Source organism: Sylvia atricapilla, chromosome 6 (assembly GCF_009819655.1).
Source record: "Sylvia atricapilla isolate bSylAtr1 chromosome 6, bSylAtr1.pri, whole genome shotgun sequence".
Lineage (NCBI taxonomy): Eukaryota > Metazoa > Chordata > Aves > Passeriformes > Sylviidae > Sylvia > Sylvia atricapilla.
In genome coordinates, this window is record NC_089145.1 from 18,720,317 (window position 1) to 18,737,044 (window position 16,728).

Consider the following 16,728-nt stretch of genomic DNA (forward strand, 5'->3'; position numbering starts at 1 on the left):
CTACAAGATTTTGTGTTATATATAACACACACATTTAATAACACTATGCAACTGGGAAAGAGAACAGAAGTGATGTGCTCCAAAAACCCTGGAAATCACACTTTGTGGCACAGCTTTACAACAACAGGCCGTATGTCATCCAATGTGAATCACACTGGCTTCAAAATGTCACCAGTTTCACCGGTTTGTCACAGCCTTTATTTTGATTTCCATGCAGAAATTGGAATCTGTTACACCATATTAATACCACTATGCAGTTTTTTGTGAGGAATGGCAAAAACACCCCAAAAAGGCATCCAGGTATGGATTTCTGTGTTACTGAAGAAAATAAACTGGTGAATGTACATACCCTATTAACTGTGTCTTTGACAGCTGGAACTGGCAATCGTGGTAAAGATGTCTGGAAACTGTATAACATGGGTTTACGCCCTGAGAAAAGTTTTACAAGGGTCTGAAGGGAAGCAAAAACAAAATACACACACCAAATTATTAGGTTCAATGAAAGAAAAATGACAGAGTAAATGTATAATGTAACTCACAGCCCTTTTCACTGGTAAATTATACTGTACTAGATTTAGGAAGCTACCATATTTATCACTGTTTCACAAGTAGAAAAAGGCCTTGACAGAAACAAACTTCCCAAAGTTTAAACAACATGTCAGTGGAAGAGCAAGACAGTCATGGTCATTCCTGACTTCCCAGTCATCATCCTGTCACAGACAATATTGCTGTTTATGTAGGGCACACCTTGATCTCAGTACAAACACAGTTACTTAGCACTTCTTTTCTTCATCCATTCCCCCTGAAAAGACTAAAAATATCACCAGCTGACCTTTTACTATATTTCAAAGTAGATACTAGAAACGTTTCTAAATTGTGCTTCAAAACACAATCATTATCAAGCCTGTGACTCAGCTAAGGTTTCTAGATAACTACAGTAATCTTTAAAAATAGTAATTCTGATTTTGTATCATGGTTTAATGTTTTCCAAAGTTACAGCTCAAGATCAATAATAGGAGCAATGTTACAGGGAGTTAATTCAAGCATGAATCAATCTCAGGTAGTCTACTGCATGATTTCAACACACCAAATTGTGCAAGCATGCCAGTGTTATACTCAGTGCTTGTGTTACAAAAAAACCTCCCAGCAACAAAACAAAAAAGCCAGAGAGAACTTAGCTTCAGATATTACAGAATCCCCTGTGTTCCACAGGAGAGTGAAAACAGAGGCAGCTTTTCTGTCCACCACTACTTTTCAGTTGCAGCACACACTAAGCTGAAATTCTAGACCATGCAACTTCTAGGCTAGTCATGAAAGGATTTTGACACTGCCACCCTATTTCAGCATGAAAGTCAAGTGAAGTGTTATACCAACAATCCAGTGGAACTTTAACTGTCAAAGTGTAATCCTGGGCCAATACACAGGATAGTATATACAAGCCAGCAGACAAGACAGTATAAAACAGATTATGTCATTTCACTACTAAATTCTGAAAACTTCTCCTAACAAAACTACTAGAATGTAGAGCTTTTCCTCCCTCTCAGTTTCCTGGGTCAGCACAGCTAAAAGAGATAATTTTAGGCAGCACAAAACAACTAAGAATTGCAGAGTATTAGCAGCAACAAAGACCTTTCTGCAAATGGATCAGTATCAGAGCCATCAGATGTACACGGGATGCACCAAAGTGATCTGCCCAATGAAATCCAGTTGTGCTTCAGGACAAGATGACTTTGGAAACAGGTGGGAAAGAAAAAGTTCAGCTTTTCATCTGGAAATCTAATTTCATACTTGGAGATAATTTTATTCCGAAACTCCTAAGCTAGAAAAGGCTAAAAATATTTTAAGGGAGTAACTGCTCAACTGACAAAACCCAGCAAACACATTTCACAGTGTCTACCTCTTAAGAAAACTTGTAATAGAGAATTTATAATAGCTTGAGACCAACAAAGTGCTCTGACAGACACACACACTTCATTACACCTCTGATTTCATATGCTGACACAGCAAATAATGTCATTCTGACATATGACGCATCTGTTCACACATGATTACTACTTTTCAATCAATTTTTTAAAATGGCAACTAATATTTGGGTTTCCCCCATAAACTGATACAGGAACTCTGACTTTACAAGGTGAAATATGCTGATTAACAGTGCCACCAGACTTCCAACCAGTCTGAAAAATCACTTTGTACTGTGACTGAAATTAGAGTTCAGGTTTTGGTCTGCATGATCATTGGAAGAAAAAAATAGTATTATAAAATAGAAAGCTAAGGTAGTTGGAGCTGTTTTACTGGTGAAGCCAGTCTTCTCTTTTGCTGGGTCTAGTTAAATAGACCTTCATATTAAGTATAGATGAGACACTGTTGGGCATACATCTTCAATGTTCTGTACTTTCAAAACATATACAATACACAACAAAATACATATGCGATATATATGATAAACAAAAAATTGAGAAATACAATATGCAACAAAGCATGGTAAGTAGCATTACAATTCATACTGTTTTAGGGCTGATAAGGCAATATTAAGAGCTTTGAAGTATCTATCTGGTAGAGCATGCTGAAAACCAAGGCAGCTACAGCTCCAAGCAATTGACAGAAGGCCTTACCATTCAGAGCCTCTGGACTGCACCAATTTGAGTCATGAGGCTGACACCGCTTCCAGGAGAAACCATCAATTAGAATTTCATTTGTAAGAGACAAACATTAAACTCTATTTTAGTGTACACCATTCTGGATACTTGTCCTTGAATAGCTCCCATAGTAAATCATGACCTGTGCTTAGTTTAACACACATCCATTAATTTTTGAGGCTGCAGAGACTAATTTTATCACAGTACCGAAACCAAGATATTTCTACCACAAACAGGCAAAAGTAAGATTAAACAACTGAGCCCAAGTAGAAAAACCCCACTTAATGTCTTGCAGCACCAACATCTACATTTCCTCACTTTATACCTGTCTTTTAACCATTCTTTTCCAAAGCACCACAACAATCCACAGGAGACATACCACTCTCACCTTTTCCTTTTCTGAAAGCTGCATAACATGCTACCTACACCTTATGCTTCTTCCCCAACTCATTTTGGAGGCATACCAATAAATCAGTTGAAAGGACACTCTCTAATATTTTCTTCAAGCATAAGAATAATTTTATAATGGATGACTAGAAATCCTAACATTACAACAGAGAATTAGGGGAGCACTTTCTGTGAGGACAAGATTCTTTGGTGCTGCAGCTGAAGTTCTTTAAGCTGTACTTGCACATAGAGAAAAAGTAGGTATTGAGTCACACTTAATAATTTCCCAAGTGTACAATAATTTGCACACTTAATTTGCCAGGGTGTTGGCAAATTTAGAAGTTATTCTTGAAGTGTTTACTCTTCCTTCTAGAAGACCACGATGAATAGTTTCTTTACAGCATTAGAAGGGTGACAGCAAAAATAGGTACCTAACAGCCTCCTTTCCCGTGACACAAAAAAACACAAGAAAGGAATAAAACTACAAGATTTTCTTTTAAGGCTTTGAATATTGATCAGTTAAGATGAAAGGAAGCCAACATATCCTTACCATCCAAAACTTAGTGCCAGCAGAAAGCTTGCCATGTTCAGAGAATATCCAACCATGGTAGGAGAGCAGCATTTTCAGGGAGTAGCGCATTGTGACGATAAGGGCAACCCAAAGCCCTGTGCCAAAAAGTACTCCACTCACAATGTTCTGTGTTTGGTTTGACATATAGCCACTATTTAAAACAAAAGCAAGCATATGCCAGTTAGTGCCAGTTAGAACATTTAAGTTCCAAAGAGAAACAGGTATTGCAAATGTAAGTCAAATCATAGTAACAGGAAGGCCTTACACAAGCTTTATGCCTGCTTATCCTGCTTTCATAAATTACTTTCCAAACACCTTTTCATGCAGCAACATCAAAGGCCATAAAAGTTCCCAAACGGGCTTCCCAAATACCCAGAAAACTGCAGCAATACTGGTACAACAACCTCTCTATTTCATATTCTCATACATCTGCTTATTTGGCTACCATGCCACAAAGGTAGCGTTCCAAACCTGATACATTTTAACAGGAATAGCTTTAAGACTAGCGGCAAATAAAACTGATTTCCCTTTGGAGGAACAGTAACCTTTCAGTCTACTTACGTTGTATCGAGTGTTCGATTGATCTTGGCTATTATTCCTAAGGAAGGATCAATTTTGGCGTACATGGTTGACATCACACCCACAACTACAATAAACCAGCTAGATGGGCTAGCAGGATAAACGCCAGTGATAATTCCATTCTGGAAAGAAAAGCCTTCACATAATTTTTTCGTACCAAAGTGACTGACTTCATATTACCATGGAAAGAAACAAAAATCAACACATTTAAGTCCTTTAGTTATAAACAAGTAGTTCAGATTATCCAATGTTTTCTTACATGCGATTATCTCAGGAGTAGGGAATGGATTTACTTAAGTTTGAATACTACAGAAAATTGTAATAATGATATCAACAATGAAAGTAATTTTTACATTCTCTTGTAGACTTCACTGGTCCTGCTGCAAGTCTTACTAAAAATACTGAAACTAACTAACAACTCTAAGACAAATGACATTTCAATAATTTCAACTTACACTGAGTTAGACCCTTCTACATGAATACATGGCAAAAATATCCTACTGAACAAGACAATGAGAACCAGAATATATATTTAAATTATATAACTTAAACAGTTCTTCTCATGGCTTTGTAAGAAAATTTTAGTAAGATTTCTGTTAATACATTTACATTTTGAAAGAGATGTTGAAGACAGCATGTAGCTTATGTAGTTTGCTACTAATGAAACAGATGCTTACAATTATCCCATGAACAAAACAATAAATTCACAGCAATCTACATCAAATACCTCATGAAATACAATACTACTTAGCTATAGTAAAGAGTGTAGCCTTGTACCTCTAAGACATATGACACTAAAAATCACAACTAGTCATATTTTTGACTTCTGCTAAAAGATTACATAATAATATGGTGAATTATGAAGAGAATGAAGTCAGTTAATTTCTACATCTGCCTCATCTTGCTTCCATAGAATAAATAAAAAAGATGCACCCTTTCAGTCTTTATGGTATCACCCTGTGCCACCTTCCTCAGTTCCCCTTGTCTTAAATAAAACCCCCGTAAGTCTTTCACAATGAAGAACTTCATTTACTATAAAGAAAAAAGAAAATCAGTTTTCCCTAAAAAAAAACTTCAATAAATTCATAAAACATTAAATAACCCTGAAGTTTGATGGACTGGACTGGTTTAGCATACCTTGAATCTGATGAACTTCTTCTTCCATGAATAGACACCAGACAGGTAAATCTGTTTGAGTGCCTCATGGCTCATACGCAGGTCAATCCCATCTGGAGTTACTGTAAATTGAAAAGCTACTGCCTGATGAGCTTCCGCCATTTTCACAGAGAGTTCTGTCAAAAAACAAAGTTCAAAAAAAATATTTCTTTCTTGTCCAAAGGAACTAGGAGCTAGTTAGTCCATTCCTAGCCAGATATTTTCTACACCATAATTTTGGCAAAGATTTCTAAGTATAAAATATTTACACATAGCACTTGCCTTTTCCTTAAAGGCTCTGCTTGCACTTCAGTCTGAGTGTCCTGAAGGTTAACTTAAGGCTCCTCTTTTTACCAAAACAGCTGCAAATGGAAACAAAACACTCATGTAACTTGGGCATTTTGGCAGCATCACAGATAGCTGCATATCACCCCTACACGGAATACATTAAAAAAAAATCAGAGCAGAACAGAAAGTGAAAGCCAAAACATTTAGAAAAAGCATATCACAGGTACAGAGTATCCCACATTTTAAAGAAGATTCAGAAGATGCTTTATTTGAAAGAAAAGGTATCTGAAGTTTCCACCTCAGCTAGAAAAACAAAGCTGCTTCTGCCCATATCTTCTCCCAAAATTTTTTCATATCCTAATTTTAAGATGATTACTCAAAGCAGTAAGAGACTATATTCCCTGTGGCTCCATGGTATGACTGGCAAATAAATGCAAAAATCAAACTCATGCAGTGTTAAGGAAACCAAACCACAAGTGACAGAAAAATTACCTTCCCAAAGAAATCTGGAATTATAATAAAATTTCATGAAGTTGTAGCTCAGTTCAACCGACCAAATAAATACCAACAACCATGCCAATATACTCAGAAGACAATTATACCAGGCAGGTATAAAAGACTCAAACAGAAACCACTGGAAATTGAAACAGAAATATAAATCCAATGTAGCCCCAAGAGTCCCACCATATCCCTGAGAGTGTTGTGCAAACATCTCTTGAATTCTGTCAGGATTGGGGCTGCAACCACTTCCTTTGGGACCCTCTTCCAATGCCCAACCATCCTCTTGGTGAAAAAGATTTTTCAAATATCTTACCTAATCTTCCCCAACAGAGTTTCAGCCATTCCCTCAGGTCCTGTCACTGGTCACCAGAGAGAAGAGATCAGTGCCTGCCCCTGCTCTTTCCCCCCCACAAGGAAGTTGTAACTGCAATGAGGTCTCCCCTCAGTCCCTTCTCTCTTTTATATCATATTGTGGCACCCAAACCTGCCCCCAGCACTGGAGGTGAGGCTGCCCCAGCTCAGAGCAAAGGGGACAGTCCCCTCCCTTGCCTGGCTGGTGATGCTGTGCCTGGTGTCCCCAGGACAGGGTTGGCTCTCCTGGCTGCCAGGGCACTGCTGACTCAGATCCAGCTTCCCACAGACCAGACCCCCAGCTTCCATTCTGTGGCACTGCCCTACAGCCTCTCATTTCCTAATCTGTACACACAACCAGGGGTTGCCCTGTCCCAGGTGCAGAATCTGGCACTCATCCTCGTTAAACTTGTTGGTAATTCCATAGCTTTTCTTAGTTTCTGTAACCAGAACTTACACATAAACACCCTGGAAGTTACTCCTACTAAGTATTGATTCAGACTAATGTTTTTTGAGCACTTAGAATTAGAAAGTAGATGTTTGCAGACAGACTATGTATAACACTGAAATGGTCAAAACTATGTATTCCTGAGGAGACCATCATGATTACAACAAAGTCATGTCCAACTGAATTTACTAGCTTACCAAATCTTTTATGCATAGCCTGAAAAACAATACCCTTCTAGAAGTATGACTAAATGGTAGTGGAATTTATTACCCCATCTGTGGATCAGGATTCAAGGGCAAGTTTTAGATTGAGATTTTCACTGGTACAAAACAGGTTATCAATACCAAGTGTTTTAAATTTGCATTGGCATCTTCATGTAAGCAAAATCAAAAAAAGTACAACTACTTTACCCTTTTTAAATCCTAAAAGCTAAAATTTACATTTTGTTTGCAAACCTAAAGCTAGTTAAATTCCTATAGACTGTCATCCCCTGTTGAACAGCACATGAGGACTAACCAGTGCAATTTAGGTGGGTATTTCAAAAGCAGTTTATTATAACTGGAGTTCTGCTCCTCTGGTCTATAAATACTCTACTTAATCAAAGTCATCTGAAACACAAAGAATGGGTGCCAAGGTGTATGAGCAGACAACCAAGCACTTGGAATGCAGCAGTAACAGTAGGTTTAGGAAATAAATACACAATATAGGAAGAAAAGGAACACTTAGCAGAGATGAATGAGGTAAGTGCTGTTGCACATCATCTATTAAGGTTGCTGACCAACAGGCATTGATTCTTTGCAATATTTAATGTGTCTGTTCCTGCACCAGCCTACAGTGATCCACCTCTGCAGTACAAGTACTGTTACAGTGCCTAATGGTAATTCACAGATCTCACAAATCCATCAGCCACTGCTCAGGTTTTAGAAGCTGTGTGCTGGCTGAATCAAGACACCTAAAGCTCAGAGTATCCTACAGAGATAGTGTGCAACTGATTTATGTGTGTGTGGTGTCTGATTAGAATAACAAAGAACAAAGGAGATGAACTCAAATCAGCTTTGAACGCCAGTTTCAAAAGCTTTAACACAAGCCCTGAGTGCCCGAGTAACAACTGCAATTTGTAGTACTTAATGACTCTGTCACTAACAACTACTTATATGGGCTCTGCTGCAGGCAAGTATGAGGAAGTTCAAGTCAGCTGTCTATTCATTCATTTAAATTGTTCATCACCAGCTGACAAGAGAGTAATAAAACAGGCAGAGGCAGCAGCAATACAGGGTATATTATACAGGGAATAATATAACCTGAACTCCACAGGGGTTGCAAAAGCATTCAAAGTCAAACATTTATCATGTGTTTAGTGGCACTATTAAGATAAAACTCCAACAAACACGTACGAAGAACTCAACTGTATTTGCACACAGAGAATCAGGCACCTGGATTTGTCTCAAGAAGGACCAACAGGTTCTGCTCAGTTCACTCATGGAATTTTGTATTCTGGAATGCCAGTGTCTTAAGTATACGACCAGCAAGTTTCCATTACCCTTCAACTCCTCTGTGACTTCTCAGCCTGGAAATTTGTAATTAACCTCCTCTTTGGTTCTGAATGGAAAGAATTTCAGGAACCTTCTGATTTTTAAGCACATGCTTTTTTTACTGTCCAAGGCAGAAAAATATTATAAATAGCATCAAGCATTAACAGTCAACCCGACATTTGAATGAATTAAAATATAGCATTCTTATAAAAATAAATAAGCTTCGTTAAGGAAAATATTCCTTATTCCCAAATGAAAAAAAAATAAATTTATCCAGCAAGTATTAATCCTGAATCTCGCAAAGGAGCCCTGAAAACAAATACAGCCCAGTTCTAGGACTGTACTGCTTGTCATTCAGACACGAAACAATAAAATGCCTTGTTTCTTTTCATATTCTTTTCCTTTACTTAAGAAAGCCATAAGCCTTTAAAACTGCCCTGAATTATGACGGCGGGATACCAAAGGCTTCCCGAAGTCCGCTCCTTTGAACACTTGTTTTCCTCCTTAAAGGCCAATTTAATCATAAGCCTCGGTACACTTCCCCTCGCTGCATTCCTGCGCTGCCACGTGCTCGCCAGGAAAGTAGGGGAAAGGGCACAGGCGGAGCCTTGGACTTTTAAACTTGACTTGCCACTGTTCCTAAGGCAGCGCCCACATCAATCGCTCCACCGGCGCTGAAACAATAGCGTCTTCCAACCGCGGGCATTTGGGTCTGCAGCATATTTCTGCACAGCATATACTAATTAACTCCCTTCCCCACAGAGAGCCATAAACAACAGCTTTTGACTTTCCTAGCAGCTTGGCACGGTCTTACTCAAAGGGAAAAAAAAACCAACCCAAGTCTCAGCACAGTCATTTCTACAACTAATCTGAAAATTGCTATTTTCGTTCCTTTCAGCGTTCTCTTATAATGTTAATGTGCCTTAAAAAAACCCCATACATTTGCCCCTTAAAAATTGGGTTTTGATTGTTTTTTACTTTTATTTAAAGAAGCAAGCTGCCTGTTCTTTGATCTTATCTGGCTTTACTTAAATTCAAACATGTTGTAACAGTTGCAGATGTTTCTCCTCTTCCTTTTTCATACCTCTGCTTGAGCCAAACTAAACTAAGCACAATTTTTCCCTCATTGTTATAAACAAGCACTGCTAGGCTGGATGTCACTTTTAAGTCAAGAAAACACATTACACACTAGAAAGTCTATGTGCTGATGGTCAGCAAAACTATGCTGCTACATCTACTAGGCAAAAAGCATCCTCACAGCGCTATTTTTGCAGTTTCAGGACATTTCACACCACAAAGACTGAGGTTTCACTCACAGACCTTATGATTTCAGGCTGCAGACACTGAACAGTCAGTGTTAGGGCTTACATGCTCCCACAATCACAGAAGGAGATAAAAGCTTCAGCTCTGGAAAATCTGAGGCTGGGAGAAGTTCTGTGTGCAGGATGCTTCCATTTAAGTCAGGCATGCAAGAAGTTACCAGTCCCTGGCAACGTCTCTGTGAAGCTCAGTGAAAGAACTGCCATGTGCATTTTAAAAAGCAACAAGCCATGATACAAAAGCTGATTGCATTACAGCACACTGCACAAAACAAGGTATTAATTACTGAAGCAGTTACTCCTGGAAACACTATTGAGTATGAATCTTTTAATTTTTCTCTAGATTTCATACACTTTACATGGATAACGTGATAGTGCTGAAAAGAAAAAAAGTCACCACTTACACCTCAAAACAAACGCAAATCTAGGCTTTTAGAGGATGTCACTTGCTTCCTATACATTGCTTGGTTCATGAAATTCACTTTCCCCCCATTTTTTCTTCCTCTTTAATAGAAAAACCCCTGCCATTTCTCCTTTTCAGGATTCTAAACATCCAACAAAAAGAGACATTACTTAAACACAGTCTTCACAACAATAGCTCCTTTTCCTGCAAAGGAAGGTAACAAATGCAGAGGAAAACTGAAGAGGTCTCATTCACCTGATGAGCCAAACAGCAAAAACCTCGAGGAAAGACTTAATTCTATGACTCTCGCTTCCAAGGTACATTGATAATCTGAGTTTCTCCTCACAGGTTTCTGACATCTATTTATAGATTAACTTTTATACACAGGGCATATGACTGTCAGTCACCAAACTCACAAAACAATTCTCTCCAATTATTCTACTTGGATAATCAAAAATTGACAGTTTTCTACAAGAAGCAATGGCTGCTGCATATAGTTTCTCTGAGAACATGGCTATGTACCACCACGCAGAGGTTTGATACTCTCCAACAGACATCCTTGGCCCCCAAGCCACAGAGTGTTCACAGATGATGGGTAGACTTGCAGCATTAAAGGTACGATGGTAGTTCTGAAATCAGAATTTCCTGTAACACAACATTCATGAATTCAAAATTACCTGGAAGTCCTTATAACTTCAGGCAGACACAAAGCACCAACAATAAAGCAATGACAAGCATCTTATGACAAAGTCTTTGTCTTATAACTCCTGCCAAGTTCCTACTGGGCAAGCTTAGAAGGAAAAAAAAACCCAAACAAACATCCCAAAACAAAAACCCCAACGAACCACAACAGAAACTTGACCCTGAAGAATTCTTCATTCCTTTCTTAAAATAAACTTACAACTTCAAATTTTAGTTTGGCACTCCAGTTTCAAATAGAGACTGGTAAGGAGAAAAGTGTGACACTAAACTATTTAAAATGACATTGTTTAAGGAAGCTTTCAAGACGGGACGTGGAGAAAAATATCAGACGAAAGTACATTAAACCCAATTTTAATTAGTAAACCTCCTTAAAACTATACTAAAATTTCCATTTAAAGCTAGACACCTTGAATGAAGAATGGTTTTGGAAAACCAAACAAGTACCCCAAAGTTTTGGTCTGACCCCAAACCAGTTTATTTAAAAGAGAAAAGTGTGGGGGAGGGAATCTATTTCTATTAACATGCAAATCAGCAAGTGTTACTCTTTGAATGTCAAACGCAGCTACTGAGAACTAGAACATAATTCTGGAGTTCTCAAAAGTTCTCGTAAAAGACTTTAAGTCTGAAACTTCTTTAAATATTGAAAATATTAAAGAAATTTTATCCAGTATTTTGCCGTCCACACATCAGATCTCCCTTCAGGAGGTGCGCTTGCTACAGCTTTTAAAAGAAAACAGGAACTCAAAAGATTTATTTTGTATGTTTACGTATATTTTTGACACTTTAGGGTAGGTCACTGAATTTTAAGAGTCTGAGGACAGACTTAATGAAATTAAAGCCAGTATTTAAACACTTGAACAGCACCACTGTGTTTGTGCTGAGACAGTGACCAAGTATTTTCTCTCAGCTGTGTAAGCCATTATTATGGAAATTTGCACTTTTCTATCTCCCAGAAAGCCAAAACTGTGAATGTATTTTGTTTTAGACAGACCACTAAAGAACTCTGTATGCTCAAATCTGTTGATTTCATATCAGGCACTACATCACATTTCACTTGGATTTCTGTTATTGATGGTCCTGTCAGGCCAAACTTTCAGTACCACCTACACAGAGTATTCAGATGAGACTGTGGCAGCTAACTTTGCCTAGACAATGTGTCTGCAACGAAATGATATATAGTGAAGCACAACAAAGCCAGTGCCAACATCCTCAGATAACTTCCTAGCCTGTTAGTTTATTTCCACACTTTGCCATCTGCTACAGTTTGACTTCTACAGTCATGCCAGAAGCGGATGCAAAAAACCCCCCCAAAAAACCAAACCAAACCAACCAACCAAACCAAGCAAACCACACACACACACACACAAAAACCAAAAAAAACCCCAATAAAACAAAAACAAAACAAATAAACAAAACCCCACAACAAACAAACCAAACAAAAAAAACCCACCCCAACACCACCACACAAAAAACCCCCCAACAAAACCCCCACTCACCAGAGGAAAAAAAACCCTCAAACCCAAACTAAAACTTCTGATGGATTCACAAGTACAGGGACTGAAACTGGGAGCAGTGGCTGACAAATTAAAGGTCTTCACTGCCGTCCAGATGGACCTTTACAAGCTGAAGCAACAGGCAGGCTGAAACCTCATGAAGTTCAACAAGAAGTGCAAAGTCCTGCAGGTGGGGAGGACTAACCCCACACACCAGCGACTGCCTGGCTGGAGATCAAAGCTCAGCAAGTGGCACATGAGCCAAGAAGGTGCCCTTGCAGCAAAGGCTGCACAGGATGCTAACAGAATCCTGGGAACCATTAGGAAGACTGTTGTCACTAGGTTGAGGGAAGTGACTCTGCCATTCTCAGTGCTGGTGAGAGGCCCCATCTCAAAAACTCTGTCCTGTTCTGGGCTCCTCAATGAGAGAAATTAAACTACTGGAGAGAGTCCAGCGAAGAGCCGGTAAGAGGATTAAGGGCTTGAATTATCAAGACTGCAGAGATGCTTTAAGAAACTGAATGGAGAAGTTTTTGTAATACATCTGCTGCAAGAAATAAACTTACAGAGCACTAAGGTCTGAACAAGAAATCTTGCATTTCAATTGCTTTAAATGAACAGCATACCTTGAAATTCAAATGGGTACTAGCAGCCAAGTATTCGAAAAGAGCAAGTTTTCTGCAACTGACAAAAATATGCTAGTAGTTTGGAGGATAGAAGAAGAACTGGACTTTGAAAAACCCTTTAGAAAATGATTCAGCTCAGTTTTTCAGAAATACTCCAGTAACTTTGCCTTTGCTGAAAAGCACAAAAGTGCCATTATACCAGGTTTTCAAATGCATATTGGTACTTTAAACACCACTACCTTGCCCAGTGGAACTCTGCCAGTCTTAAGACAGCAGGTAGATTTCTGAAGATGACTTTGAGTGCCCTGTATTTTGCAGTGATATGATGGGAAACCCTGGAAGGTCCTAATAAAAAAATAAGCTTGCAATTCAATGTTACATGTATATACACCAGTCTAGAGAAAACACTGACCGCTCCTATCAAGCTAAAAATTATCAGTAAGAAAAGGGATGTGACTTCAGTAAAGTATATGGAGGTTTTCCAAGGGGTTTGCTATAAATACAATAATTTCAGGCACTGAAGTATACATTGTACAGCAGCATCCAGCACTGACTCAGTAAATCAAGGCCCTATTCCCTATACTCTTGGGTCAGAAAGTAGCAGGGAGGCAGTCACTCACATTAATGCCAAAATTCTGCCCTGCTGCAAGAAGATCAATAAGGTAAGGCAGCTAACCAGAGAATGCCAAAAGGATGCCAAAAATGCTTTCACGTATTTACACGTGGTGCTCCTTTGATGCATAGTTGGGCAAAATTAAAACTAAAGCATAGAAAAAGCATTCAGTTTAAGAGAAATCTAAACAAGCAGAAAATTTGTCTAGAGTTTCATGCCTTTCAAAGGAAATTCAGGTCTTGTTCTACAGAATCTTCAGTAAACAGTATAAAATATGCAGCTGAAACATTTAAACATATGAACAAAATGACTTCCTGGTCTCTCATATCTGTTTCTTGGATATTCTCTTAGTTAATGGTACCTTCCTGTATACTGCGTTTATGCAAAAAGGTATCAAGATACCAAAGCCTCAAAAAGAGCAGTTCATTGAGTTTATACTTAGCTCATGTGACATTCCACAAGGTGCTGACTACTGAACTTACTACAAAGATTAACCAGACACAGTTATTCGCTTGAGAATTTCTATTTCTAAATTGCTTCTTTGCCTACTAATCTTCAATAATGTCTAATCATGCTTCAGTATACAGAATGACACAGATACTCACTGCCTTCAAGTCTTAGGGATAACTCAGCTATCTTACAATGACTAATCATATTTTACAGACACAAAATCTCTATGAGGAATATGAGAGGAGTGAAGCCAAATCGTATCTGTGCAAAAATTAGCCACAAGGATTAAGTTCACTTAAGGCTTCTTAGGTGAACCTATTAACTACAGCACACAAATAAAACAGAAACTGAAGACTCACTCTCCCTTAAAAGCTGAATTAACATAGCACTGATGAAAACCAAATTAACCTGACAGGTGTTCTAATGACACTTTAGTTGGGACAAGTTCTCATATTTGGTTATTGCTAATCGTTGGCACCAACCCTTCCCACCCTCACCTACACCTGACAGGTGTGGTCTCTTGGAATTGCGAATGTCGTTAAGAATTTCTCACAACTAAGAGATGAACAAATGCTGTCTCTCAAGCCAAGGTGGAGAGCTGAATACATGTATCTGCCCAGCTACAGCAACACTGGGAGCCACAGCAAACCTCATCCACAGGAGAGAGTTTGAAATCAGAACAGGTAAGAACTCCTCAGTAACTTGCTGTCCCATGGACAGCAAATACTGACTTCAGCAGTTTTCCAAGATCACCTGTGGGTGAATATACTCATCACCCTCTGCAGACATCTCATTTGGAATCTTGGGCCAATTTTCTTATTCTCTTCCTAGATGGTAAACTGGAGCAACAGGTCTATATGAATGGAAAGAGATAATGACAGAGACCAATGAATACAACATAAACATACCTGAACACCACCTCCTTAAAAGCAGGCTTGAGATCTATTTGTCACCACGCAAACCTTCTATCCCAGAAGCTCACTGCCCCTGGGGTCCTGAATAAGTTAGGACACATCAAGAGGCAGGCTCATTCCAATGCTCCTAGCTCCTAACAGATACTACACTACAGCAATGGCAATCACTCAGCTGTAGCTGTCAAACAGAAAGTCAAGAAAAACAGTGTGAGCTTTGATTCACACACAGCTTTCAGCTGCTCAGAGGGGCTGGATCAGATTGGAACCATTTCAGAAAAACTGATGCCAATGGAGAAAATAGTCACAGGCAGCAGTTCTGAAACCCTATTTTCCATTACATGAATGACGCTGTTTACACTGGACACGTCCAAGATGGTGAGGAACTGTGGAGTGACAGAAAGTTCATGTGCTCCCTACTCAGTTATTTCTGAGGGCTCCAGCAGTGACTGCCAGCTCCTCTGACAAGCAAGTTAATTTCAGGGGCCGGACTCCAGTGTTAGGCTCAGTAATCAGTTTAAGACATCCAACCAAGTGTTTGTCTGCAGGCTTTAAACTCCCATTAGACTCAACACAGATGCCATCAAGATTTCTCAGAGAGGTGTTCGGAGAACAGACTGTTTTCTTCACTTCAAGGAGAAAAGCCACAGTTAGTAAGTTGTCTTCTCACCTGATCTGGAAACAGGCAAAACAAAGGAGATTTGCAAACAATCTGTTAATTAATTACTAGACTAACCCTAAGGAATATTAATCCCTACAGTTTCTGGACCATATGATCTCTTTCCTCTTCCCAATAGCATGTTCCTGTAGAAGATGCTTCCAAAATGTACACTTCAACAAATAAACAAACAACCCCCGAAAATCCCTAAAGAACACAAACGACCAGCATTCTCCAAAATCAAAACAGAAACTTACAGCTCTTGGATTATTTCAGATATTTTTTCCTTATACAGGCCATACTGTACTGTTCCTAGGCCTCTTAGATCATTCTAGCCTGTATTGCAATACACGTTATATTGTCCACATCCCAGCAAGCTACATCCTCTGACCTTCTAGAAATCCAGAATAATCTAAGAGAGAAGCATACTCTGCTAAAACACTGCACAGTTATCATACCATGCAGAAACCTCCCCAACCTCATAAAAACTAGGCTCTAGACCTGGGTAGTTCTTTTTAACTGCTATAAAAGACATACCCATGCATTTAGATTATACAAGTTGAACCCTTCTCTCTCTTTAGCTCTTAATGAGCTTCTGTGCTCTTGCAGTAATCAAAAGTTATTATCTTCCCTATGACAACAAATGTTTCTGGAGTGGCAGGACTTCTACAAGACATAAAAGATGTCACATTTTAGGACTTAGGAGATGCTGGAAGATGGACAACAAAGCAGTTAAGAAAAAGCAAACTGAATTAATTGCACTCACACTAGTTCAGTGACCGTATACTGCACAAGGTTGAAAGACCTCAATAAAGTCTTTCAGCTTGCACGAGGCTCTAAGACTGAAGAACCAGTTCCAAAGATTCGCAAAAATATTCAAATTGACATCCACATTAAAGTTAACCCAGACTTAAGAAAGAGGGTTCAGTCATTCGGATCGTGTTTTTCCAAACACGTGGCGTTCAGGACTATAGTACAAGCATCTGCAGGGCAAAGACAATGCGTTTGGAACGTTAAAAAATATAAAAATACACAGTTTTGGACTTTTGATGACTGGCTGGGGTTCTATTTGTGGATTTTTTCGGGGGGTGGGGGTGTTACT

The 16,728-nt window shown here is 38.9% G+C and overlaps 2 protein-coding genes across 3 annotated transcripts in view; both read right to left on the reverse strand.

Annotated features, from left to right (window-relative positions):
* The window catches only part of APIP (APAF1 interacting protein), a 529,312-nt gene that overhangs the window by 354,334 nt on the left and 158,250 nt on the right, over positions 1-16,728 (reverse strand). The gene's annotated exons all lie outside the window — the stretch shown is intronic.
* Positions 1-16,728, reverse strand: part of CPT1A (carnitine palmitoyltransferase 1A) — a 38,894-nt gene that overhangs the window by 20,091 nt on the left and 2,075 nt on the right. The window contains exons 2-5 of one of the 2 annotated variants that reach the window (XM_066321003.1): positions 5,314-5,468; positions 4,159-4,298; positions 3,577-3,748; positions 350-451 (exon numbers count right to left, since the gene is read on the reverse strand). In XM_066321003.1, coding sequence (XP_066177100.1) covers positions 350-451; positions 3,577-3,748; positions 4,159-4,298; positions 5,314-5,454 — 555 coding nt within the window. In that variant the 5' untranslated portion in view covers positions 5,455-5,468. Of the gene's footprint in view, positions 1-349; positions 452-2,615; positions 2,665-3,576; positions 3,749-4,158; positions 4,299-5,313; positions 5,469-16,728 lie in introns of those variants that run through there. The other variant, XM_066321004.1, reaches the window with a different exon arrangement.